Source organism: Ovis canadensis, chromosome 20 (assembly GCF_042477335.2).
Source record: "Ovis canadensis isolate MfBH-ARS-UI-01 breed Bighorn chromosome 20, ARS-UI_OviCan_v2, whole genome shotgun sequence".
NCBI lineage: Eukaryota > Metazoa > Chordata > Mammalia > Artiodactyla > Bovidae > Ovis > Ovis canadensis.
The window spans coordinates 43,746,240-43,772,129 of NC_091264.1; the positions used below are offsets into that span (position 1 = coordinate 43,746,240).

At 37.2% G+C, this 25,890-nt stretch overlaps 2 protein-coding genes across 2 annotated transcripts; both read right to left on the reverse strand.

The window, feature by feature from the left end:
* Positions 1-259: 259 nt before the first annotated feature.
* On the reverse strand, positions 260-1,204 carry LOC138425353 (olfactory receptor 2B2-like). The gene has a single exon (XM_069563138.1). The coding sequence runs from the start codon at positions 1,202-1,204 to the stop codon at positions 260-262; it is 945 nt and encodes a 314-aa protein (XP_069419239.1).
* A 13,610-nt stretch (positions 1,205-14,814) lies between these two features.
* On the reverse strand, positions 14,815-19,515 carry LOC138425169 (olfactory receptor 2G3-like). The gene is made up of 3 exons (XM_069562772.1): positions 18,586-19,515; positions 15,605-15,622; positions 14,815-14,826 (listed from the first exon to the last, which is right to left on the reverse strand). The coding sequence occupies exons 1-3, from the start codon at positions 19,513-19,515 to the stop codon at positions 14,815-14,817; spliced, it is 960 nt and encodes a 319-aa protein (XP_069418873.1).
* Positions 19,516-25,890: the final 6,375 nt, after the last annotated feature.

A 25,890-nucleotide genomic window follows, 5' to 3' on the forward strand; every position in this document is an offset into this window, starting at 1 on the left:
CCAGGTTTTTCCACTGAAACTAAGTTAACTAGTCTTAAGGGTTAGGAAAAAATTGATATGACTTGGTAAGATCCAATATTGCAAAAACAGTCTCAAAAGTAGATAAAGGCTGTGGGGAGATCATTAAGAGTTGATGGTTTCTTTCTTTGTCCTGTTTCACCTGTGAACTTTATGACACTGTCCTCTCGTCACTTCCATGTCTGAAATCTTTGAAAGGCAGAAACAGTCATCCTTACTTCTCAGGTCTTCTCTTCAAAGATCATCTTGTCCTGACCCAAAATTCCTTAGTTAGTGCCCTTCTAAGGGCAGCTTTGACATCCTTGTTCCTCAGTGTATAGATAAATGGATTGAGTGTGGGTGTGATGATTCCATAGAAGAGCGCCATGATCTTCCCTCTGTCCCGTGAATAGCTAGAGGGAGGCTGGACATACATAGTGATGGCTGTAAAGTAGAAGAGAGAGACCACCAGCAAATGTGAAGCACAGGTATTAAAGGCCTTCCAGCGACTTTCAGCAGAGCGGATTCTGATTACTGCCCGGGCAATGAACACATAAATGCCCAGGATGAGGGAGAGGGGCACCAGAAGTAGCAAAGCCCCTAGCACATTGAGCTCAGCCTCATTCACATGGGTATCTGCACAAGCTAGTTTCAGAAGAGCAGGAACTTCACAGAAGAAATGGTCCATCACCCTCTGTCCACATCTTGGGGTCAACACGGTGAGAGTGGACTGAACAAGGGAGTTAGCAAAGCCACTAATCCAGGTCCCAGTGGCCATGTGGATACAGCGTCTCTGGTTCATGATGATTGGGTAGCGAAGGGGCTTGCAAATAGCAGCATAACGGTCAAAAGCCATGATGGCTAGAAGTATGCATTCTGTAGAACCCAAGGCCAAGGAAATATAGAGCTGGGCAACACAACCACCATAGCTGATGGTCTTTTCTGGTCCCCAAAGGTTGACTAGCATCTGTGGGACAGTACTGGTAGTAAAGCAGAGATCCAGAAGGGATAGACTAGAGACAAAAAAGTACATGGGACTGTCCAGCTGGGGATCCAGGTGAGAAACTAGGATAACAGAGATATTTCCAAACAGGGCAGAGATGTAAGCCACCAGAAAGATTGCAAAGAGTGGTGTTTCCAGCCAGGATCGATCAGAAAATCCCAGTAAGATAAAATCATCTAGTGAGCTCTGATTACTGACCCACATATTGGCACTGATAGGAGAAATTCCAGCTGAGACCTCTAAACACCCACTTCTCTAAGGATGGGAATCAATGATAAAAGGAAGTCACTGGAAACTAAAAACCAGAGATGCTAAGACGAAACTCTCATTTCTGCTTTAATCTGCATCTATATTCCAATTATGATGAAATATCAAGCCAACATTATCAGTATAATGTTGAAAGATTATTAATAAAAGAATAAAAAGAACCAGCAAAGTAATTGGGAAATTTTCCTTATGTGATTAATGTCTTCTAGTTAGTTATCATTCCTTTGGATTTTGTTGTCTTCTCTTCTAAAAAGTTTCCATAGAACTACCATCAACCTTGCTTGTCATAAATATTTAACAAAAACATCAGAGTATAGATGAAAACAGATTGTAAGAAGGCAGAGTTTCCCAAATATAGGTTGAGCAAAGGACAGCATGAAGAAGGCAGGTGGATCAGCAGTCCAGGGGGAGCCGAGGCATTTTGGTATCTTCATCTTCCTCAAACTGATCCTAGTCAGAAACATCACGGGAACTAAAGCATGTCATAGATTTGGCACAGTGAAAATATGGCATATCAGGACTCCTTTTACCTCTTCCAAGCATTAGTGTTGATCCTATTAAGAAAATTTGAACGTAGGAGGAAGAAACAAAAAATTCAACCAAATAACATACACACAAAACAATCAAGCACTGGAAACTTGTTTGCGCTGAAATGCTACTCAACAGATATCTAAATAAATTTAATCAATTTCTAACCTGAGTGAAAACACCAAAGAGAGCTTCAAATACTTGGCTCCTTAAGTAAACTTCTCTTATTTTTATATACAAATTTCTAATTCCTCAAGATAATTATGAGCACATTAAACATTTCCCCTTCTCCCTTCCTTCTTTTTTTGTTTTCTTACTTATTAATTATAATATCTCTACCATTTGAGTTGCCACTATCTCACTCTTCCCCCATTGAAATCACATGATTCCTTTATTATAGATTTCTGAAGGAAACTCTGTTGATTTATTTTTTATTTTCTAAAATCTTTTAGGTTTGATTCACTGGTTATGGCAAATCTTGCATTTTAAGTTACTTTATAAAAGACATTTTCCTTCTTCCTTCAAATCCCAGTGATTCCTTTTACTAGATGAGTGATTTTAGAAATGTCATTTAATCCTTTTGTACTTCAATCTTCTTTTCTCTAAAATGAGCATAATTATATGCATCTAATTGGAGAAGGCAATGGCACCCCACTCCAGTATTCTTGCCTGGAAAGTCCCATGGGTGGAGGATCCTGGTGGGCTGCAGTCCATGGGGTCGCTAAGAGTCGGACACGACTGAGCAAATTCACTTTCACTATTCACGTTCATGCATTGGAGAAGGAAATGGCAACCCACTCCAGTGTTCTTGCCTGGAGAATCCCAGGGACAGGGAAGCCTGGTGGGCTGCCGTCTATGGGGTCGCACAGAGTCGGACAAGACTGGAGTGACTTAGCAGTAGCAGTATATGCATCTCACAGGACTAAGTGATTTAAAACTCAGTTATTTTCATATGCTAATAATTCAATAGCTGATTTCTTTCCAAAATTATGAATTCCCTAAAACCTTGGACTTTCCTTATTTTTGTGCATCTATAAACAGTGTAGAAAGGTATTTGTAACAGATAATTAATAAATACTGACAGATAATAAATATGATGTGACTACTAGGAAAATAGCCCTGGAACCTCTGATTACTTATTTTTCTGATTCTCTTAATTGGCCTTACATTATATCTTCTTGTGTCCTTAACATGGTAGAATTATTGGATTTAGTTGGTCAGGTGTTTTTTGTTTTTTTTTGTTTTTTGTTTTTTTTTTTCACATTAGTGTCATTGAGCTGTAGAATTAGACAGTGTGTGTGGGGGGTGAGTGACAGTGAGAAATCATAGGAAGAAGGGCTTGCTTCATAGACCAAAGCTCAGAATTGTTAACTCTAAAACAGAGCTTCTTACCCATCTCTTTCACACTTCTGATTTCTTTGATCTGGTTATAAAATCACAATTTTGGGGGGATCCTAATTGTCATCTTTGAATTACAATTGCCGATGTGTCATCCAAGTTGTCAGACTGGACCAACTATTCTTTAACATTGTCTCTTGCATCTATCCATTAAATTTATATCTACACAGAAAAGTTAAAACAGACAGAGTGAAAATAATTCAGTGTTCCATTGCTTATAGCTTTCAAAGTGGTCTGCTCATTTACAATGGCTCTCTCATCTTCAAAGCACCTTAACATGTTTGTAGAACAGTCTTTCCTTAGTTCAAATCTGATCATGCACACACATCTCAGCTCAAAATTCAGCATCTCCACATTGTAACATATTTTATTAAAATGCAGACTTAGATTCAATGCCTCCTATAATCATGGCTCAAACCATTCCATTTTATCCAAACTTTTCATTCTCTCACTGGCGTTTATGCTGATATGAGACACCGTTGTTGCTTTCCATCCTGTAAGGGCCATTTCAAGTACTAAAGTGTTCCAAATTATTCCCCACTCTCCTTTTTTTCTGTCCCTGACTTGGGAAGATCTCCTGGAGAAGGAAATGGCAATCCAATACAGTATTTCTTGCCCGAAAAATCCCATGGACAGAGGAGCCTGGTGGGCTATACTCCATGGGATCACAAAGAGTTGCACACAACTGGATGGCTACACACTCCTTTTCTAATTCTCTAGAGCACTTTATTTGTAATTCTCTTTTGGTACACTCCATATTTTATAAAAATTATATATATATATATATATATATATATATATATATATATATATATATATATGCAATTTGTTTTTGTTTCTGTACCAGTCCTATTTTCCTGACCAGATGGATTGTCTACTCTTAAAGAGTAAACATGTGATAGAGGTAAGAGTGTATGTTAAACATAATAAGCATTTACTACATTTTAATTTCCTCTTGATGAAAGTGAAAAAGGAGAGTGAAAAAAATTGGCTTAAAACTCAACATTCACAAAACGAAGATCATGGCGTCTGGTCCCATCACTTCATGGGAAATAGATGGGGAAACAGTGGAAACAGTGTCAGGCTTTATTTTTGGGGGCTCCAGAATCACTGCAGATGGTGCCTGCAGCCATGAAATTAAGACACTTACTCCTTGGAAGAAAAGTTATGACCAACCTAGATAGTATATTCAAAAGCAGATACATTACTTTGCCAACAAAGGTCTGTCTAGTCAAGGCTATTGTTTTTCCAGTGGTCATGTATGGATGTGAGAGTTGGACTATAAAGAAAGCTGAGTGCTGAAGAATTGATGCTTATGAACTGTGGTGTTGGAGAAAACTCTTGAGAGTCCCTTGGACTGCAAGGAGATCCAACTAGTCCATCCTAAAGGAGATCAGTCCTAGTTGTTCATTGGAAAGACTGATGTTGAAGCTGAAACTCCAATACTTTGGCCACCTCATGTGAAGAGCTGACTCATTTGAAAAGACCCTGATGCTGGGAAAAATTGAAGGCAGGAGGAGGAGGGGATGACAGAGGATGACATGGTTGGATGGCATCAATGACTGGATGGACATGGGTTTGGATAGTCTCGGGGAGTTGGTGATGGACAGGAAGGCCTGGTGTGCTGCGATTCATGGGGTCTCAAAGAGTCGGACATGACTGAGCAACTGAACTGAATTGAACTGAACTGAATTAACTTTAATTCAATTGAAACCAACAACTGTGAACCTCTTCCCTTTGGATTTCCTATATGTTAAATTATGTTAGTGCCCTTGAATTTATTATTTTTTTCTTTATGACCTCTATCCATTTCATTGCTATTTCATCACAACAGAACCAAGATACACTTTTTCATTTCATACCCCCAAACTAAAGCAGAGTTTAAATACACACTGTTTTACCCTTGGAGCAAATATTTTAAGGCTTTTCTGCTCATTCCCAAAATAATGCAACTAATCAATCAATAAATACATTTATTTTACTTATCAAAATCTTTTGATTGCCACTTTGAACTCCATACTGCTGCATGATAATTGGATCAAGAAAAAAACTATAATGTTAAGGGAAATATAAACAGTAGCTGAAATATTAGTAGGACTACTTACATGGTAAAATTATATAAAGATGTTTCTGGAAATTTTCAAGTGCCTGTGAACGTCTATGGAAAGTCAAGTTGATTATCTTCTGAGACTCCCCCTTATAAATCCTATCCTTATATGTAGAATAACACTCTTCATTTAAAACTGGTCTTATCTACTGTCTTTTCTTCTCCCATTTTTTTATCATATGATAGTGGGACTTTAGAAATAGAATCTTGGAAATATGATTATGCTTGGCATTATATTTTATTTGCAAAGAGATGGCACAGATATCATTGCCAGTTGATTAGAGAATTATAGAAATAAAACATAGGATCCTGATTCAACATTGAGAAACATTTTTATCTTGATACATAATGTCTGAACCAAATTTTGCCTCATCCATTTTGATCAAAGAAAAATCACTCACGTGTTGCAGGGTTACTTTATAGAAGGATGCCCCTCAATGAGCACATGAGTATTTCCAATTAGAATCATAAAAGATACAATTATAGAATTCACCCTCTCTGAATTGCTTTCTTGCTAAATAAAGACTCAGGATCTCATTTTGTAGTTACGTGCACTCAGACACTATTTTCAAATCTAAAGAAAGCTGAAAATTTTCTCCTACCTTTCACAGATTACTGCTATGCTATTTTCCCTATCTTTATTATTTTCTCTTATATCCCTCTAAATGGATCCAGCATGCCTTTAAGTTTCTGAGATAAGCTTGGACTGTTATGAATAAAATCAAATCACATACTTACTCCAGGAAGAGTAAAAATTTTAAAAGGAAAATATGTAGCATGTTTCATTGGTTTTCAGAATACCTGATAGCATTCCTAAACATTGAAGGTATATTGAAACATAGTGACAAAATGTGATGATAAAATGATAGCAACAGATAAGTAAAGAGGGGGAAAATGAAGAACGAAAATAGAGAAAGAGGGAGTTTCCTGGTGGTCCAGTGGTTAAGACTCTGTGCTTCCACTGCAGGGGGTATGGGTTGGATCCCTGATCAGGGAGCTAAGATCTCTCATGCTATGTGGCAAGGGCAGAAAGAAAAAAAGAAAAAGAAAAAAGAATTGATAGAATTATTTAGAAAAAAGAAAGAAAAATGGGAATGAGAGAGAAAAGATATACATAGACAGAAAGAGTATACTGTTTTGTCCTACACATTGCCGATGATCAGTTAAATGTGTCTTCTGAATATGCAACAGGAGAGAGAAACAGAAAAAAATAGAATGCAAAGATTACAGGGGTGAGTCCAAACCAGTAGTTGTTAATTTGCCTGGAAAGGGCTGTGGGGAGTTTTTGCCTTTCTGGTTGTGTATGAAAATTATGGGATTAGTAGAGCTTAATTTGTCTAAATAGGAAGTTAAAGGAAATGCTGATGAACCCCCCAGAGGATGAGAAAATGGAGCTGGGAAGACAGAAGAATTTGTGCTTCTCCACAAATAGGACCTGCAAAGGAATGAAAGGGCAGCAAGAAAGAAGTATCTTAAAACATGGCTTAAGAAACATTGGCCATTTTTATAGATGTTTGCATCCTGATATACTCTTTAACAACTTCATAAGCATGATTCAAATATAATATGTTATGACAAAATAAAAACAATTCATTTCACCTCTAATTTATTTCAGATATTATCTGAGGATCTTTGCTGTGATCTCAATGCCATGCTCTCTGCCTATTGGATTCCTTTGTTCTAAATTTCATAGATTTAAACAGTCTGATTTGTTTGAATAATAGGACCTTCAGAGCTTAATTGCTATCTAGACAAAATCAATATCTTGTTATTCACAAACTTTGCAATACAAAAGTAGTTTTAATCTAGAGAAGTGATAAGAAAAAACACACCTAAAAATATTTAAATGAAAATATAAAGTCCCAAAGGTACCTAACACTAATAGTAAATTTATATTTTCCCATAGCTGTCCTCATAATAAAATAATGTATACCTAGGATTTAGAAACACCAGAATATATCAAATTTCCCATAAACATATATGTAACCATATATATACATACATATATATATATATATATATATATATATATATATATACACACCCATATATATTTGCTTTGGTACTCATATAGCAATCTTCCTCACATGTATGTTTGTTTTGTTATAATAACCTTCTAAAGTAAAAAAGTTTTTTTTAATGATAGAAGAGAAGAAACTCGAACAGCAAGAAGTTACAGGACTTACCCAAGTATATAAACCTAGAAAATTCAGAAGCAAAAATTTGAATAAAATAAGATTTTGAATCCTAGGTCTGTACACTTTTCCTAATTTCATTGTTCTCCTCTCAAACAAAAATATATGCATCTGTGGAATCAACCTTTTAAAATTTAAAGAAAATCACTTAGCATTCTACTGCTGAATGGTCCCTTTACTCCATCTTATAAAGCAACCAATGACAGAGCAAGGTGACTTGATTTTTTACTATCCTTACCTCCCCAAATTCCTTCTGCACTTACTTGATGTTGAGCTGTAATTCATCAGTTGTTCAGTGCATGACAGAGTGGGGGAGTTACGGGAGACTGACCTGTGGCTGAAACAATACCATAATACCCAGACCTTGGTTTTCTGTTTGCATTTCTTCTCAGTTCTGCAGAGTTTCAGCCAGGCTCTCTCTGACCTACTGAAGGGTCAACTTTAAGAAGCTAAGTTCAATTTAAGGTTATCCATAGAATTCATAGATCCACAGGAAGCTCTCCCAGGAGTTGTCATGCTATTCCTATCTTGGCTCATCCTTCCATTTAAACCTCTGAGATTCAGCATAATTAGCATTTATACCACCAGCATGTCCAGGAGAAAAAACCAGAGGGACTAGAAGGTGAGACAACTGCAAAGACAACCAGGGAAATGTTTCTAATGATATACAAACATTGGGCATATCAGTATGGAGAGTTATTTAAGAGGAAACCAAATCAATTCCTATAAGACTTAGTAGTTGTTGATATTTTATATTAATAATTATATTAATACATATTGATAATTACATTAAGATAGAGTATATGGTATGTAGATATTATATATAATTTTATATATTATAGATTAATTTATATATTATATATTATATTAATACATTAATGTATGTCAATATATTAATAACTACATTAATATTATGCAATATTAAATAGGTAAAACTATACTTTACATATGCTTACTATTCTGAGAAAAATAGGATAACTAGGTATAGTTGCAAAAATAATCTTTCTAAATTATGATTCTTTTCATGTTTCACCACCATAGTGGCTCCTCATTCTCACTCTATATTTGTATTTATTATAAAAGCTATTTAATCAACATAAGATGTCTATTTATTAGGTAGTCATAGTCACTGTATAAATTAGGGGTATACATTTTGATAATTTAGGTTTGCAAGTGAAGTTGCTCAGTCGTGTCCAACTCTTTGCGAACCTGTGGACTGTAGGCCACCAGACCAGGCTCCTGCATCTATGGGATTTCCCAGGCAAGAATACTGGAGTGGGTTGCTATTTCTTTCTCCAAAATTTAGGTTTAGCTAATGATAATTCTAAAACTCAGAAAAATAAAATAACTTGCCCAAAATATACAGCCAAGTAGAATCAGAATCTGTTCAGTCGCCCATTCATGTCCAACTCTTTGTGACCCCGTGGGCTGCAGCACACCAGGCTTCCTTGTCCGTCACCAACTCCTGGAGCTTGCTCAAACTCATGTCCATCAAGCCAGTAATGCCATCCAACCAATCCCATCTGCTGTCGTCTCCTTCTCCTGCCTTCAATCTTTCCCAACATCCAGATCATTTCCAATGAGTCAGTTCTTTGCCTCAGGTGGCCAAAGTAGTGTAGATTCAGCTTCAGCATTAGTCCTTTCAATGAATATTCAGGACTAATTTCCTTTAGGATTGACTAGTTTGATCTCCTTGAAGTCCAAGGGACTCAACCAGGAATAAAACTAGTGCCTCTAAATTCGATCTAGGTTTTCTTCCTCCAAGTTACTGAGTAATACTAATCCAGACTCCCCAGTTTGAATGTCAAAATTAAAATTCAACATGTTTTTATCTAATGTCTCTGCTGTATTAGCCTTCCTTTTTCCTTTCACAATACATATGGAGTAGGAAAAGTAATGGACATATAGCTGCTGTGATTGTTTATAAATATTAAATCTGTAATTTTGGACAAATAACTCCAAAAGCCAGACTTTGTACTTCTTTATCATAAAAATTCTGGTCATTCAACTCCTGACCTACTTGGCTTCAGATTATGATATGAAATTAATTTTTTGAGAGGAATTTCTATCAAGCTTCAGAAATAAACCCAAATGTGCACGAAGGTTTATTTTACAATAAAGGTAGAACTTTATATTATTATAATTTCATGTCATCAAGACAGTTTTTTAATAGAATGTGATTGTGCCAACTGATTAAAATCTTTTTAAAAAGTCATAAATTCCTACCTTCAAATTAACTCCAAAACAATAAAAACTTTAAGTGTGGAAACAAGATAATAGCATACAAAAGATCTACAGTCACTCAAAATATCACTAAAACTCAGGGCTTAAAATGATTGAAGCATTTGTTACATAAAAATTTCTGTAAAGACGAATAAGATACACAAAATGAAACAAAAAATGTGATAAACTTCCAAAAACATTTGTGAAGCATCTTCTCTGTCCATAGAATTCTCCAGGCAAGAACACTGGAGTGCATAGCCATTGTCTTCTCCAGGGAATATTCCCAACTCAGGGATGAATCCAGGTCTCCCAGACTGCAGGCAGATTCTTTACTGTCTGAGCCACCAGGGAAGTCCCATGTGAAAGACTAAAAAAGGCTAAACTCAACATATACATGTCAATTATTAAAAAAAAAAAATCAGTATGGAAAAAAAAAGATCCAACTGAAACAACAACAAAGGTACAGGACATAGGCTTCTGGTTGACTTTCAAATATATGATAAAGTGGTTTATTCTTATACATACAAAAATGCAAATTATATTAAATGGGTAATAATTTTTGCTTATCAAATTGCAAACAGCAAAATACTTTATGTCATGTTGAAAAGCCATTTTGCTTTAGCTTTTTTTTTTTTTTTAGAGTATTTTAAGACTATATGTGAAAAGTGAAGTTGCTCAGTCATGTCTAACTCTTTGCGACCCCGTGGACTGTAGCCCACCAGGTTCCTCTGTCCATGGGATTTCCCAGGCAAGAATACTGGATGGGTTGCCATTTCCTTCTCAGGGGATTTTCATGGCCCAGGGATTGAACCCGGGTCTCCAGCATTGCGGGCAGACACTTTACCATCTGAGCCACCAGGGAATCCCATAAGACTATATACTATGTGCAAAAATGTACATCTACTGACACAGCATTTCCATTTCCAGAATTCACCCAGACAGATATTCTCACAAAGGCATGCAGAGACGGATGTGCAAAGACCTTTACTGCAGCACTGTTTGCATTAGCAAAAGGCTACAATCATCATAAGTGTCTACCAGCCCTGGAGTTGTTAAATATGTCTTTACAAAGTAACATTATGTATTTATTAAAATTAACGAGGCAAGTCTATGGCTATAGAATTAGAATGGTCTCTAAGGTATATATATTTGAGAAAAAAAGTTACAGGAGGGTACTGATGACACAAGATGCTATTTATTTATCTATCAGCATACATGTATAAATAAATGTATGTATAAAAACACACTTGCACATACCCTAAGTGTGCCAGTTTGTATACAGAAGCTATCAGGAAGAGCAGAGTGCAATCATGGAGTCAGGAGGCAAGGAGAAGTTTATTTGCCCCATGAATAGTCTTACTATGTGTATTTCTTATCTTCAAGAAATATAGGTTTTTCACATTTTTTAAACTTTTAACAATAATAAGGATAAAACAACTCTACACAACTATGGTGTCCTTCATGGGAGGTTTCCTGAGGGATATAAAGAGAATATGTTGACAGCTGTGAAAAAAATGTGCTTAAAGCCTGCAATGCAGGAGACCTAGGTTCGATCCCTGGATAGGGAAGATGTCCTGGAGAAGGGAATGGCAATCCCCTCCAGTATTCTTGCCTGGAGAATCCCATGGACAGAGGAGCCTGGTGGGCTTCAGTCCATAAGGTTGCAAAGAGTTGGACACAACTGAGCGACTAACACTTTCACTCACTTTCAAAGCTTGAAATTAAATAAACCAACATCTTACCTTAACCAAATTCCCCTTATATGCATCTCTTTATTTTTCATAAGACTTGACTTTTTACTCAATGATTTCTCAAAGATATATGTAAATAATATGAAGTCAAATATTTCTACATAGTTTAAAAAAACAAACAGCAGAAGCTAGTATTCCATATCCTCTCAACCTCCATTTTCTGTTATGACAAGAAAGTACATTCAGCTCTTCTAGAGTTTTTACCTGGCAGTTTCTTGAATATTTCTAAATTATTTCAACATTTTCAAACAGTCACTCATTGCTTAAGAGTGCTAGATACCACTCCATGCACTTAGAATGTGTCAGCCAGTAACAAAGATTGTTGTCTCTTTGAAGTTAAAATTTAAGGGGAAGGAGGAAGATAATAACAAATAAGCCTAATAAATTATGCTGTAGAGTATTTCAGAAGAGGAAAAGTGCTCTGGGTGAAAGAAACCATAGAGTAGGAAGAGAAGCATCCGGTGGATGAGATGGACAGATGGTAGAATTAAACGGAGCCGTCAGGAGAGCTCTCCTTGAGAAGGTGAGATTTAAACACTTGAAGGAGAGGAAGAAGTGAGCCAAGCAGTTATAAAGCTTTCCAGCCAGAGAATGGCAAAGGCCTTACCTGGTGTATTTTAATAACAACATGGAGGCCAACAGGCTGAGCTGAGTGAGTCAGGAGGGAGTTGGGAGATGAGGTCAGTAGATGCCACTGTAAAAATTTGGGCTTTTCCTGTGTTTAGACATTTAGGGCTTTAAAAAGAGAAATGAGAAGATGAATGATTGACCTTGAATTTCAGAATATCTGTTGTGCCTAGAATTCCCTGGAAGCATGGAAGTGATTACAAAAACAAATGCTAAGACAGCAATCTAGCTGAGAGATGATGGAGACTCAGAGCAGGGTCTTAGCAAGAGAAGTAGTGAAATTCTGGATATCTTTGAAACTGAAGATAATAGGATTTCCTGAGGCATTGGATGTTGGCTGCTGTGTTTTATTTCTGCCTCCCAATCTTTTAAAAGCAGTCAGATGTCATACTTTTCTCTATAAATCACCTACTGTCTTCCACTGCTAGTGGTAATGAACCCACCTGCCAATGCAGAAGATTAAAACAGAGACTCAAGTTTGATCCCTGGGTCAGGATGAGTCCTGGAGGAGAATCAGGCATCCCACTCCAGTATTCTTATCTGGAGAATTCCCACAGACAGAGGAGCCTGGTGGGCTACAGTCCATGGTGTCTCAAGGAGTTGGACATGACTGAAGTGTCTGAGCACACAAGCACCTACTTTCCATCTCCCTAATGTTTATAGATCTCTTCTCTGCTCATAGTTTGGCTCCAGTTTGATTTGTTCTTACAGATTCATACAATTTTTCATTTAATACAATTTTTATGGTTTTTGGAAAGGAATGGGAATAAATATTTTTGTTAAATTTACTATGTTTAGTCAGAACCATTTTTCAAAAAATCTATTTAGATAGCTGGTTATGAGGATAAAATAATAGAAAATATATGTCAAGCTTGGAAAAATGCACCTTAACTTTTTATTCAGCAAAGATTTATACAATTATAAAATGTAAGGTGCCATATTATTTTTATTCTTGATGTATATCATTGGAAGCCAATGATGTGATTTTCATCCTTCAAAGATTATGCCCTCTAAGCCTTACCAGATTCAGGATATTCTTTCCTGGAAAGCAACTTTCTTGATTCCATGTATATTTGCAGTTTTATCTCTTCCTTCAAAGTACTACATAATAAACAGTGAAAGTGATAGTTGCTCAGTCATGTCTGACTCTTTGCGACCCCATGGACTGTAGCCCATCAGGCTCCCCCATCTATGGTATTTCCCAGGCCAGAATACTGGAATGGGTTGCCATTTCCTTCTCCAGGGTATCTTTCCAACACAGGGATTGAACCGGTCTCTTGCACTGTGGACAGATTCTTTACCATCTGAGTTATAAGGGAACCTCAGGAATCCCCTATAAAATAAATTTCATGATTTATGAAGCAATTACAATAGATCTATCCTTTAGTATGAATTTCTTAAACACATAGATATTTGATATACTTGCCCTTGTATTTTGCATCTATCATGATCTTCAATTAATTTTAATCATTTCATAAATCATGAAATATATTTTATAGGAATTGGACACGACTGAGCGATTTCACTTTCACTTTTCACTTTCATGCATTGGAGAAGGAAATGGCAACCCACTCCAGTGTTCTTGCCTGGAGAATCCCAGGGATGGGAGAGCCCGGTGGGCTGCCATCTCTGGGGTCGCACAGACTGATGCGACTTAGCAGCAGCAGCAGCAGCATTATATATTATTCCTCATTAATTCTAGGATATTCTAATTCTTCACAGTGATAAACATACAATGGTGCATAAGTTATTACTGATTGAGTAAATTAGGGATAAACTTATATGTTGATTTATGACTCGGTTTGTCGGTTCTTAGTGCACGGTTTCATCTTAAGGAGAGTTCTTAAACGGTAGCGATCACAGGTTCATTTTCTTTAGTATAAATTTCTTATTGATTTAGGTTTAATGTGAGAAATTAAGTAACTGAAAATTAAAAAGGTTAACTGTGAGGATAATAGGAAGAAAGACGCAGCTTACAGTTATAAAAATTAAGAGAAAAAATATGGATAATTATACAGGTGATTAATGGATCCTGCTGATACAGCTTTTCAGGAGAACCTTGCCAATAAAGACTTCATCTGTTACTATTATAGTAGATGAATTCAGTCTGGAGGTTGGGAGGTGAACTATAAGCAAATATGAAGTGGACTAGGAATAGAGATATCTTTGTTGAGAGTTTCCATGAGGAACACATTTTCCCCTCGGCTCTGGCAATGGAAAACCACGAAAATCAAAGCAAGACTTAGATATTATAATTGATTCAAAATTATTAGATCACAGTGATCATGTATAGATGTGAGAGTTGGACTGTGAAGAAAGCTGAATGCCGAAGAATTGATGCTTTTGAACTGTGGTGTTGGAGAAGACTCTTGACAGTCCCTTGAACTGCAAGGGGATCCAATCAGTCCATTCTAAAGGGGATCAGCCCTGGGTGTTCTTTGGCAGGAATGATGCTAAAGCTGAAACTCCAGTACTTTGGCCACGCCATGCGAAGAGTTGACTCATTGGAAAAGACTCTGATGCTGGGAGGGATTGGGGGCACGAAGAGAAGGGGACAACAGAGGATGAGATGGCTGGATGGCATCACTGACTCGATGGACATGAGTTTGAGTGAACTCTGGGAGATGGTGATGGACAGGGAGGCCTGGCATGCTACAATTCATGGGGTCGCAAAGAGTCAGACACTACTGAGTGACTGAACTGAACTGAGACTAATTGCTATTGGCTTGTCTATGAAAAAAAAAAAAGCATGTTTGAATGAAACAACTTACCAACATATTTGATTAGATGTCAAAAGCAGAACTCATTTGATTTTCATAACTGAAACTAGTAGAGTTGTGAGTTGCAACAACCCACAAAATTTATGCCTGGAAAACATATATTTACTATCAAGGTCACTCAGTCTGACACCATGCTTATCACCAAGATCAACAAAGTTTATTAATGGTAACTAACATTGACCAAATTCTTACTATATGCCTTCTAAGGCTGTCTTAGTTTAGAAATGGAGAAAATGAGGGTTAGAAATTCTTAGTGATTTACATGGAGATATGCAGTTGGGAAATAAATGATGGAGACAGGACATAGAGTCTGATCTCTGAGTTCAAATATTCTTTACTACCACATTCCTATACTTGTCCTTTCGGAAATAACAGCTTAGGTTCTGTTGTCACCATTGAAAGCAAATGTGTCACACTTTTTGAGCAGAGAAAATAAACATGTTTTTTCCATATTATGAAGACAAAAATAAAATGGACTAACTTATTTTTGCCACATTTTCAGGTGACTATTTTTCATCTTCTTTCATTCTCTCTCTTTCTTTCTTTAGAATTCTGTTTTATTTGGCAGACTTTCTGAGGACTTCAGGCCTGGGAAGCAGTCTCTCAGAACAGCTCTCCTCAGGTGATTATTTTTCCGTCCAGATATAAATGAGTAACTGTTCAGTTCAGTTCAGTTCAGTTCAGTCGCTCAGTCATGTCCGACTCTTTGCGACCCCATGAATCGCAGCACGCCATGCCTCCCTCTTCATCACCATCTCCCGGAGTTCACTCAGACTCACGTCCATCGAGTCCGTGATGCCATCCAGCCATCTCATCCTCAGTCGTCCCTTTCTCCGACTGCCCCTAATCCCTCCCAACATCAGAGTCTTTTCCAATGAGTCAACTCTTCGCATGGCTTGGCCAAAGTACTGGAGTTTCAGCTTTAGCATCATTCCCTCCAAAGAAATCCCAGGGGTGATCTCCTTCAGAATGGACTCGTTGGATCTCCTTGCAGTCCAAGAGACTCTCAAGAGTCTTCTCCAACACCACAGTTCAAAAGCATCAATTCTTCGGCGCTCAGCCTTCTTCACAGTCCAACTCTCACATCCACACATGACCACAGGAAAAACCATAGCCTTGAATAGACGGACCTTAGTCGGCAAAGGAATGTCTCTGCTTTTGAATATACTATCTAGGTTGGTCATAACTTTTCTTCCAAGGAGTAAGCGTCTTTTAATTTCATGGCTACAGTCACCATCTGCACTGATTTTGGAGCCCCCAAAAATAAAGTCTGACACTGTTTCCACTGTTTCCCTGTCTATTTCCCATGAAGTGATTGGACTGGATGCCATGATCTTCGTTTTCTGAATGTTGAGCTTTAAGCCAACTTTTTCACTCTCCTCTTTCACTTTCATCAAGAGGCTTTTTAGTTCCTCTTCACTTTCTGCCATAAGGGTGGTGTCATCTGCATATCTGAGGTTATTGATATTTCTCCCAGCAATCTTGATTCCAGCTTGTATTTCTTCCAGTCCAGCGTTTCTCATGATGTACTCTGCATAGAAGTTAAATAAGCAGGGTGACAATATACAGCCTTAACATACACCTTTTCCTATTTGGAACCAGTCTGTTGTTCCATGTCCAGTTCTAACTGTTACTTCCTGACCTGCATATTGATCTCTCAGGAGGCAGGTTAGATGGTCTGGTATTCCCACCTCTTTCAGAATTTTCCACAGTTTCTTGTGATCCACACAGTCAAAGGCTTTGGCATAGTAAATAAAGCAGAAATAGATGTTTTTCCGGAACTCTCTTGCTTTTTCCATGATCCAGTGGAAGTTGAAATAGGGAAAAGGAGTCCAAAATGGTGGTGGCTAAAAGACAAGGAAGGGAAAAGTCCTCGAAGATAGAACAAAGGAAGGTCAAAGGAAGGTCCGAGGACCGGAGTGAAGACTTCAGGTAAAACAGCACTCCTGGCTAAGCCCAATTTGCATAGTGCAGGCCCAGGGGGAAGGAAAAAAACATATAAAAGAGGAGCCAAAGGGCTCTCTCTCTCTCTCCCGCGTGCTGGGGCCCTCTTCTCTTTGAGTCTTTGGATCGAAGTGCCCTCACACCTCGAAGATGAATTTTCCAGCTATCTTCTAAATAAAATAGAGCTGTAACACTCTGTAACACTGATTTGTCTAAGAGCTATAACACGGTCTATTCGAGACCCGAGAGCTATAACAGGGTCTGTCCAAGACCCAAGAACTGTGACATGCTGAGGGGGCTTTAATGTCCGTCACTTCAAATCTTTGTTGTTATGAGACAAAAACCAAGGAGAATACACTCGCCTGACAGTAACTAATTATTGACTATGTAAATTGAACATAACTGTAAGCAGTAAGCATATATAGACTAAAATAGAGGGAATATTATGATCAGAAAATCAGAAGATTGAAAAGATGGTAATTGCTATTTATTGATCACCTTTTGCATATGCTTTACTTATTGTTTTGTGCTGGTCTCAGCCTATGGGTAAACAGTGTTGTGGCTGGATTAGCCCTTTGTGGTCCTTATTCTGATTGCAAGATGTCCTCAACAATAACCACTGAGAAACTTGAAAAAAGAACAAGGTTCATTACTAACAAGTTCAAGAGTATACACAGCAAGTCTGGTCTTGGATAGAGAGAGAGCAGGTCTAGGGTTTTGCTTTCAATGAGGCTGAAGGTGGTGGCCTTGGGTTTCTTGGTTCCCTCTTCATTGGTGAAAACATAAGAGAGGAAATTAAAAGAGCAGAAAGTGAAAAACAAGTGGCCCAAAATGTCAGTTACCCAGAATCAATCAAGATCTCTGAAACAAAAGAGTCTAAGAGTATGGGATTGGGGGCAGCCTGGCTCTTTATCTGTTCATGTGATTAGCAATGGTTCTTTTTAAGAACATTTGAAGTGGATGCCTCCATAATCATAGCTTAAGTCAGGCACTTGCCTTACAAATGAACAAAGAAAAGCCTCTTAAACTTACACTACGTTGCCTTTTGGATCTTTTGATAAACCTAATAATGACGTTTCATTCATTTTTTACTCCTAAGTAAATATGATACAAAAAATCTTTAATAAAACTTGCACAAGCTCAGAAAGGAAGTTGTGGAGTTAAAATCCACACATTTAGAGTCTATTCGCTTCACTGGACACCACAGAGCAAATGAAAGCTCTTTATTGTGATAAATGGGAAGTTACTTTTAGACAGAGTTGTTTCGAGGAATTGTTAGAATACTGTTGGGAAGGATATAGTGTAGAAGCAGCCAGGGAAATAGTTGTTAAGCACCTCATAAAAATGGAAAGAAATGAAAGACTAAAAAGAGGGAAAGGAAGGAAGCAACAAAAAGGAGGGGAGGGAAGGGAAGGCAAGGGGTAATACAGGAGAGAACAATTGGAAAAATAGAATGAAGAGTGGAAAAAGGGAAGGAAGGTTGAAGAAAAGCAGGAAGGGAGGGCAAGAAACAGAAATTATGTGAATAATGGACAATTAAAGGGTGTGGGGAGATAGCGGCTTCAAAGGGTCCAAAATAAGCCTGGGAAAGAGGTTGCGAGGACAGATGATTCTGAGGCCGAATAGCAGACTGTGATGACTGTGTGTGTTCCTTATAGGTTAGTGTTTCTTTAGAGAAAGAATGCACAAGATGACTTTCAGTTTCATTTTGCCATCAAAAAATTGACCTCTTCATGCTCAGCTTCATTTTTTTTTGTGAGCCTAGGTCTCTGGCTCTGTGAAAAAGTCTTCCCAGTGCTCCTTTCACATCTTTATTCCTCAGTGTGTAGATGAGAGGATTGAGGGCTGGAGTCACTACTGTGTAGAAGAGGGAGATGAATTTCCCATACGTATGGGCATAAGAACTGTTGGGCTGGATGTAAACAGCTGTAATGGTCCCATAGAAGAGGGATACTACCATCAAGTGGGATCCACATGTCCCCAGGGCTTTGCGCCAGGCCTGGACTGACTTGATCCTAATAATTGCCTTGACTATATGTCCATAGGACATCAATATCAGTGCTAAGGGCAAGAGGAGCAAGACCAATGAAGCAATGAATAGCTGGACCTCATTGGCGTGGATGTCTACACATGCAAGTTTAATCATTGAGGGTACCTCACAGAAGAAATGATGGAGCCACCGGTGTCCACAGTGAGGCAGCCAGAGGGTAACAGTGCTCTGGGTGAGAGTGTTTCCTATTCCACTCATCCACGCAAGCCCTGCCAGAGCCTGGCACAGCCGTGGGTTCATTACAGCTGCGTAGTGAAGAGGTTTGCACACTGCAGCGTAGCGATCAAAAGCCATTACAGCCAGGAGGACGCACTCAGTGGAGCCCAGAGCCAGAGAGACGTAGAGCTGGACAGCACAGCCCAGGGCTGTTATGGTTTTGGCTGGTCCTCTTAAGTTCCACAGCAGCTGGGGGACAATACTGGTAGTAAAGCAGATATCAACTAGGGAGAGGTGAGTAAGGAAAAAGTACATGGGTGTTCTGAGTTTAGAGTCTGTAGAGGAGATCAGAATAATGACTGTATTTCCCACCAGAGTCAGGAGATACGATACCAAAACAACCACAAAGAGTATCTTTTCTAGGTTGGGCTGATCAGAGAAGCCCACCAGGACAAAGTCTTCTTTGACACTGCTACTGTTCATGCCCATCACCCTGTTCACAAAAAGGAGGAAAACATTGTAAGAATTTAGAGAAAGGATAATGTATTGGCCTCTGGTCACAATGTGGTGGTGGTGATAGTTTGGTTGCTAAGTTGTGTCTGCCTCTTGCAACTGCATGGACTGTAAGCATGTCAGGCTCCTCTGTCCATGGGATTCTCCAGGCAAGAATACTGGAGTGGGTTGCCATTTCCTCCTTCCTGACCCAGGGATCTAACCTGCACCTCCTCCATTGCAGGCAGATTCTTTACCAGTGGAGCCACCAGGGAAGCCAAGATCAACCTTTTAAAATTTCTCCTTGAAACACTGACTCTGAGAGAAATTACTGTGCTCCATAGAATAAATTTTGGCAGTGTCCTTCAGAAGCTGCAGCAAATGACAATAAAGCCCAGACTACAAAGAGAGGTACATGATGGCTAATTTTAGAAGAAAGAATTTTCTTGAGAGATAACTATTAGAAGGTGAGATAAAATTTATCACAAAAAATAAAGAATAGCAGAAGAATAAAATGCATATGATCAATTTATAGCTTAGGAAAAATCATTCAAATTAAATGGGGAAAACTTAGTAATACTGATGTATAATATGTATAAATAATACTTCAATTATTCAACTGTAATTTTGAGTTGGGCATTTTTCCCCAGGATTTTCATATATATAAATAACAGCCCACTTCTGGAGATTATAGAGATTATTTTTCCTATAAAATGGCAAACATTTGGCTATTGAAAGGAATAATACTAACATTTATATCTAAATATTTAATCATTATGCATACATGATTTCAAAAATCTATTTCCTTTAAGGATTAGTCAACTCATTTGTCCTACCACTTATTAGTGATGTAAATTCATGAACATATTCAGAGCAAACCTCCTTGCCTTCTTTGGTGTGTGGTGTTGAGAAAGGGAGTCAGCTTTCCTGTCTTGTGTGTTGAAAGAAGAGGTGGTTGAATCTGATGAAAGGAATGAGGATCAGGAAAGGAAGCATCTTTGATGGGATGAAAAAGGCTGCTTCAATGCACTTCAAATTCACATTGAATTTTTATCTTCAGGAAGATTAAAAGGCCAGGATTTGTAACGGACTTTTAAAAAGTCCAAACAGCTATAAATGCAAATGTTTAAAGTATATTCACTGATACAAACCTTATTTCCCAAAGACCATAGCTCTATTTCCTGTTTAAGACAAACAGGTACTTTTACATGTCATAAGTGAAAATCAGTCAGATTTCAAAATTCTTCCTTAATAATTGCATATCCTAAAATTGTTTTATTACTTGTTGGGAAAATTAATCGTGGATGTAAAATATACTCTTATATATAAGATGTATTGATTTAACTTATCTCATAAAAATGATACTTAGAAGAACCCAGTGAAAAGGAAAGAAGTTAAGGGAAGCATCCAGTGTGAGATCTAGACATTCAACAGCAGCATGATGTCACTGAGTGATCACTCAAAATAGCAAAAGTAAATAACAGTAAAATGAGCATACAAAAGGACCTCTAAGGAACAAACCAGTTTATATCATACAGACATATTTTTCTTACAAACACTCTCACAATTATATATCTTCATATGCATGCACAAAAATACAAATACATGCATATGTGCATAATTCCTTCGATTCTATAATTCATGGTCAATTCCCAACTATTTAGTCCCCTAAAAAGTACTCATTTTTCCTATCAAAGGAGTAACAAAAAGCCAAACCCAGGTCTGTTTGATTTTCTTTAATTCAGACTGCAGGTTGCTACCTTATCCTCTCAAATGAGAATTTCTCCTGTCTTTTAACTCCTACCACATTCCCCCACACATATATGCAATACCTCAACAGAAATACCATGAAAGATCAATTCAGCCGTGAACTTGCTCCTTATTTATACAGAAAGTTATAACAGTATGTTTACTTTAGGTTTCTAGAAGGATTCTATTCCACTATGATGCAAAATTTATCATCACTCATGTACCATATGATCTTCACACCTGGATGAACATCACTTTAAAATAGAATCTCAATTTGCCATTAAAAGTTAAGAGTCAAAAGCATGATGTAGATATAAAAGCAAGGCATCATAAGATGTAAATAAGTTAAAAGAGGAACATTTCCAGATTTCCTTTTTTTTTTTTTTTGGTATACTGATACTCTCATTGTGAAAAAAAACTTTAAGTCATAGGATTCAAATTATTATTACTTTGAAATGAGCTCTGAAGGCCCATGTACTAGTTTTAGGGACTGTTATTTAAGATGGAGCTTCCTTAAGGTCAGCAAGTCAGGAGAGACTGGAAAGGATACAGAACACCAAATATGGAAAAGTTCCATGGAAACAGTTCTCCCAACATGGCAATTAATATCAGGCCCTGTAACATCATAAGAACTGTCCCAGGAGATGATCCTGAAAGAGAGTTTTGTCCCTCTGATTTTTCACTGTTGTTTCCATCTAGGCCAAACCACAGAGATATTTAAAGTCGGCCCTTATTACCACCCAATGCTGAGTTTTTTTCTCATTTCTGCCATATTCATGTTAAATTTCTAATAATATAATCTATATTATCCATATATGTACCTGCTATTTACAAATATATTCTGTTACATTTGTAATTGAAGGTTATAAATTGAATTGTAATCTTGAATATTTGTATATTTGAGAATACACAAAAAGAAATCTTGTATATATGAATTGAAGATACAAATATATCTTAATACTTTCTGTATTTTAAATTTTAGCCAATCTGGTTGTATATTTCATGATTTCAATTTGTACTCCCCTGATAACTGATGAAGTTAGCTAGTTGACCTCACATTAATAATTGCCTGATAATTGACTAAAAATAACATAAATGTGAGAAATGGAAAAGTCAGTCTTTTACTACAGAGACTAGTAAACATTCCAGCCTAGATTCCCCTTTTCCCTTTGCACAGGTTTACCCTGGCAAGTTCAGAAACTACACTTATCAGCTAGAGGCACAGAGGAAGATGCACAAGATGGAAAGCAGGGACTGACCTCACCCAAATCCCCACTGCAAGGTCTCAGATGGGAACTGGCTCAAGCTCAGGAAACACAGAATCTTTACATGTAAATTAAGTGTCACTCGACAGTGGACATTTTAATTACTAATGTGAAAACACTTTATTACTAAAAGTTGACTTAACATTTGAAAATGGCTGGAAAGATTATGGGACATTCTAAAGATGTAATCCAGGAGCAGGGAAAGAACTGCTACATGGTACAGGAAGGATGGATAAAGGAATAAAATTGTCATTCTTCTACTATAATCACACCCATGAGTACTTTTACTGTTAGTATGTCATGGGTGAACATGGACTGAGTTTTGCTAGGTAGCAGGTACTCTGCCAAACATGTTAAATGAGGTACCTCACTTATCACTCACCACCCTAGGAACTTGGTATTATTGTTCCACTTACTATAATGGAATCATTTTACCTACAAGTTCAATAACTTGCCCTGAATATTAAGAAACTGCTGGGTGTTTAAATACTAATAGAACAAAAGACGAATGACAGCATGTTGTAGAAGATAAGGGATACATTAGATCATAATGCTAGAGAACCTGGAATTCTGTGCTACTGATACTTTATTTAAAAAAGGAATGACCAACCCGAGATGGAGTCACTGTGCTAAGCTCAGAAAAGTAAACCGAGACACAAAACCTAACCTAATTGTAGTTACAGCCTCCTTCAGGAGTGTGGTTTTAGCTAGTCAGTCTGGAATTTTCCTGTCAATACACTGAAATAAAATTAATATTTTCTGACAGTACTATAAAAATTTAAAAATAAAATTTCTTCTCTGCCCTTAGCCTCCCCTTTCCCCACACCGTGAATTGTGTCTCTACGTTATGTGCTGATTAAACCTGTCCCATTGGCAGGAACACCTGATTATCCATAAAGGCAGCCACAAGACAACTCCTTAAAATACAACATTTTTTCTTGATCTTGTTTAGGGTCATATGACTCACCATGAAGGTGTAAAATCTGATTATATAATCTGTCAAGAATATATCATTTGATGTACAGCCCTCTGTCTCAAGAAACATATAAACTGTGTTTTGACTTCTAATGAGGAAACAGTTCTCTGAGCTTTCTGAGATGCTCTTCTTGGGTTATAATCCTTAAATTTGGCTGGAATAAAATTTTCCAATTCTTTCTTAGATAGGCTGAGGGTGATTAAATTTTTGTTGACAGTGCCAATGAGGTAATCTAATACATAGTCCCTTTTCATCCCCCTAGGTAGCTTACCTGAACCTGAAACAATCCAGTCTTTTCTCCTTCTGCCTATAAAAGTCTCCTATTATGTATAACTTCTCTTTACTTGGTAGATGGGAAGCTACTTGATTTATGACTTGCTAAATAAAACCAATTAAATCTTAAAATTTATTAGGCTGAACTTTTGTTTTTGGACATTAGTAATCAGTGGCTCAGTGGTAAAGAATCTGCCTGCCAATGCAGGAGATACAGGTTTGATCCCTGGGCTGGGAAGATCCCCTAGAGAATGAAATGGCAACCCACTCTAGTATTCTTGCCTGGGAAATCCCATGGACAGAGGAACCTGGTGGGCTACAGTTCATGGGGTCACAAAAGAGTAGAACAAGGCTTAGCAACTAAAGAACAGCAATCATTTGAAGCCACTTAAATTAGAAAAGTAGAATTATATGGAAAATAATTTTATGGAATAATCAAACTTGTCATGGAGAAAAGAAAGGTTTGAAGAAACAGTTTGGAGGTTTTAGAAATTCAGTCACAGATAACAACAAGTGTCTAAGAGACTAGAAGGTGAACTACATGAGCTGCTTGGGTTGGTGTAAAGGTCTGTTGTGCAGCAGAGAGCATATTTCACAGCTGAAGGCACTCACAGTTATTGAAATAAATATAATCTCCACGCCAAATATATCCATAAACTCTTTTCAGCTCAGGGTCACGTGCTTGCAAACTTATTTAAAATCAAGATAGAGAATCTGAATTAGGGCAATGGAATGTGAATAAGATGGAGGAAAAGGGTTAAGATAACAATAAGGAATAAGATTAAGAAGACTTTCATATTCATGTGAGCGTCAGGTAGACCTAACTGTGAAGTAGAACTCATATTTAGATTTTATGCTGAGTTAGAGGAGTTATGAAAAGGAATGGGGATCCTTTGGTCTATTTAAAGGTTATTAAAATGATTTTGGAAAGTGGTGAAAGTTTCTATCAGAGAGATCAGATGGTTAAGGTCTATCAAGTCAACACAAGTTTTTAAATCACAAAAGTGGTATAGAAATAGCCTTAATTATTGTGTGATTTCTATTAATATATAACAGACCATCGGCTAAACTCAGATTTATTTATCACAACAGTCATGTCAATTAGGAACTCTTATTACCACTCAAGTATTAAGTACTGATCTACTTGATCAGTTTGATAGATTGGGTTTTGAACTCAAGCATTTTGACCCAAAATATCAGTCATATTCTCTACAGCACAGATTACACAATCTAAACTGGCTCTTAAGAAGTGAAAATTGGTGCTGATCTAAAGAGAAGTGAAGTAAAGAGAGATATTGGTTGGTCTCAACGTTTTCAGCACAATGAAAAAGAAGCGCAATGTACAGGACAATGCAGAATACAAGACAATTGCAAACAAACCAAGCACAAGTTAAGAAGGATGGAGGAAGACTGCAGAATTTGGAGGTTATAGAACACCATAGTGTTTTTGAAAGTATTTAATAATCTTTAAGATTTATTCAGCACTTACAAGAGCCATGAGTCATTTTAAAGTACATTGCATGAATTAATGTATTTAATTCTCACTGCAAACCTGTGAGGTGATTAAACTGAGAAACAGAGAGATTAAGTAAAGAACAAAAGGTTTTACATAGCTAATAAATAGAAAGAGCAAAGTTTCAAACCAAGTCTGGCTTCAGAACCCATGTATTTTACAGTTTCAGAGATCCTGAAATAAGAAATATAGCATCGAGTAAGATTCAATACAAGGTTTTGCCCTGTAGAACCTTGGTCCATTTGAAATTAGATTACATTAAGTTACATTAGTTTTAGTATTTCATTAAATTATTAAGTAACTTCTATAATTATTTAACAATTATTTCTGTTGCTTTCATTTAAAAGCAAACCTTTTTCTTCCTTGATAGCATTTTAAGTAGATTCACGAATCTGGTACATTACTGTAAAAAGAGCCCATATTTTCAAGTTTTGTTCTGTTGTTGTTGTTTTTTTTTTTCCTTGAAAGAATTGGGATACTGTGGTAGAATGTTTTAAACAATATCACACTAGGGCTTTTTTTTACAAAAGAACAGTAATTTCCTCATGCTAATACATACTTTTCCATTTTCTGTTTCATATTAAACACTATTTAAT

Coding starts and splice junctions, on each gene's coding strand:
- LOC138425169 (XM_069562772.1), bottom strand. CDS start 19,515: ATGGGCATGAACAGTAGCAGTGTCAAAGAAGACTTTGTCCTGGTGGGC.
- LOC138425353 (XM_069563138.1), bottom strand. CDS start 1,204: ATGTGGGTCAGTAATCAGAGCTCACTAGATGATTTTATCTTACTGGGA.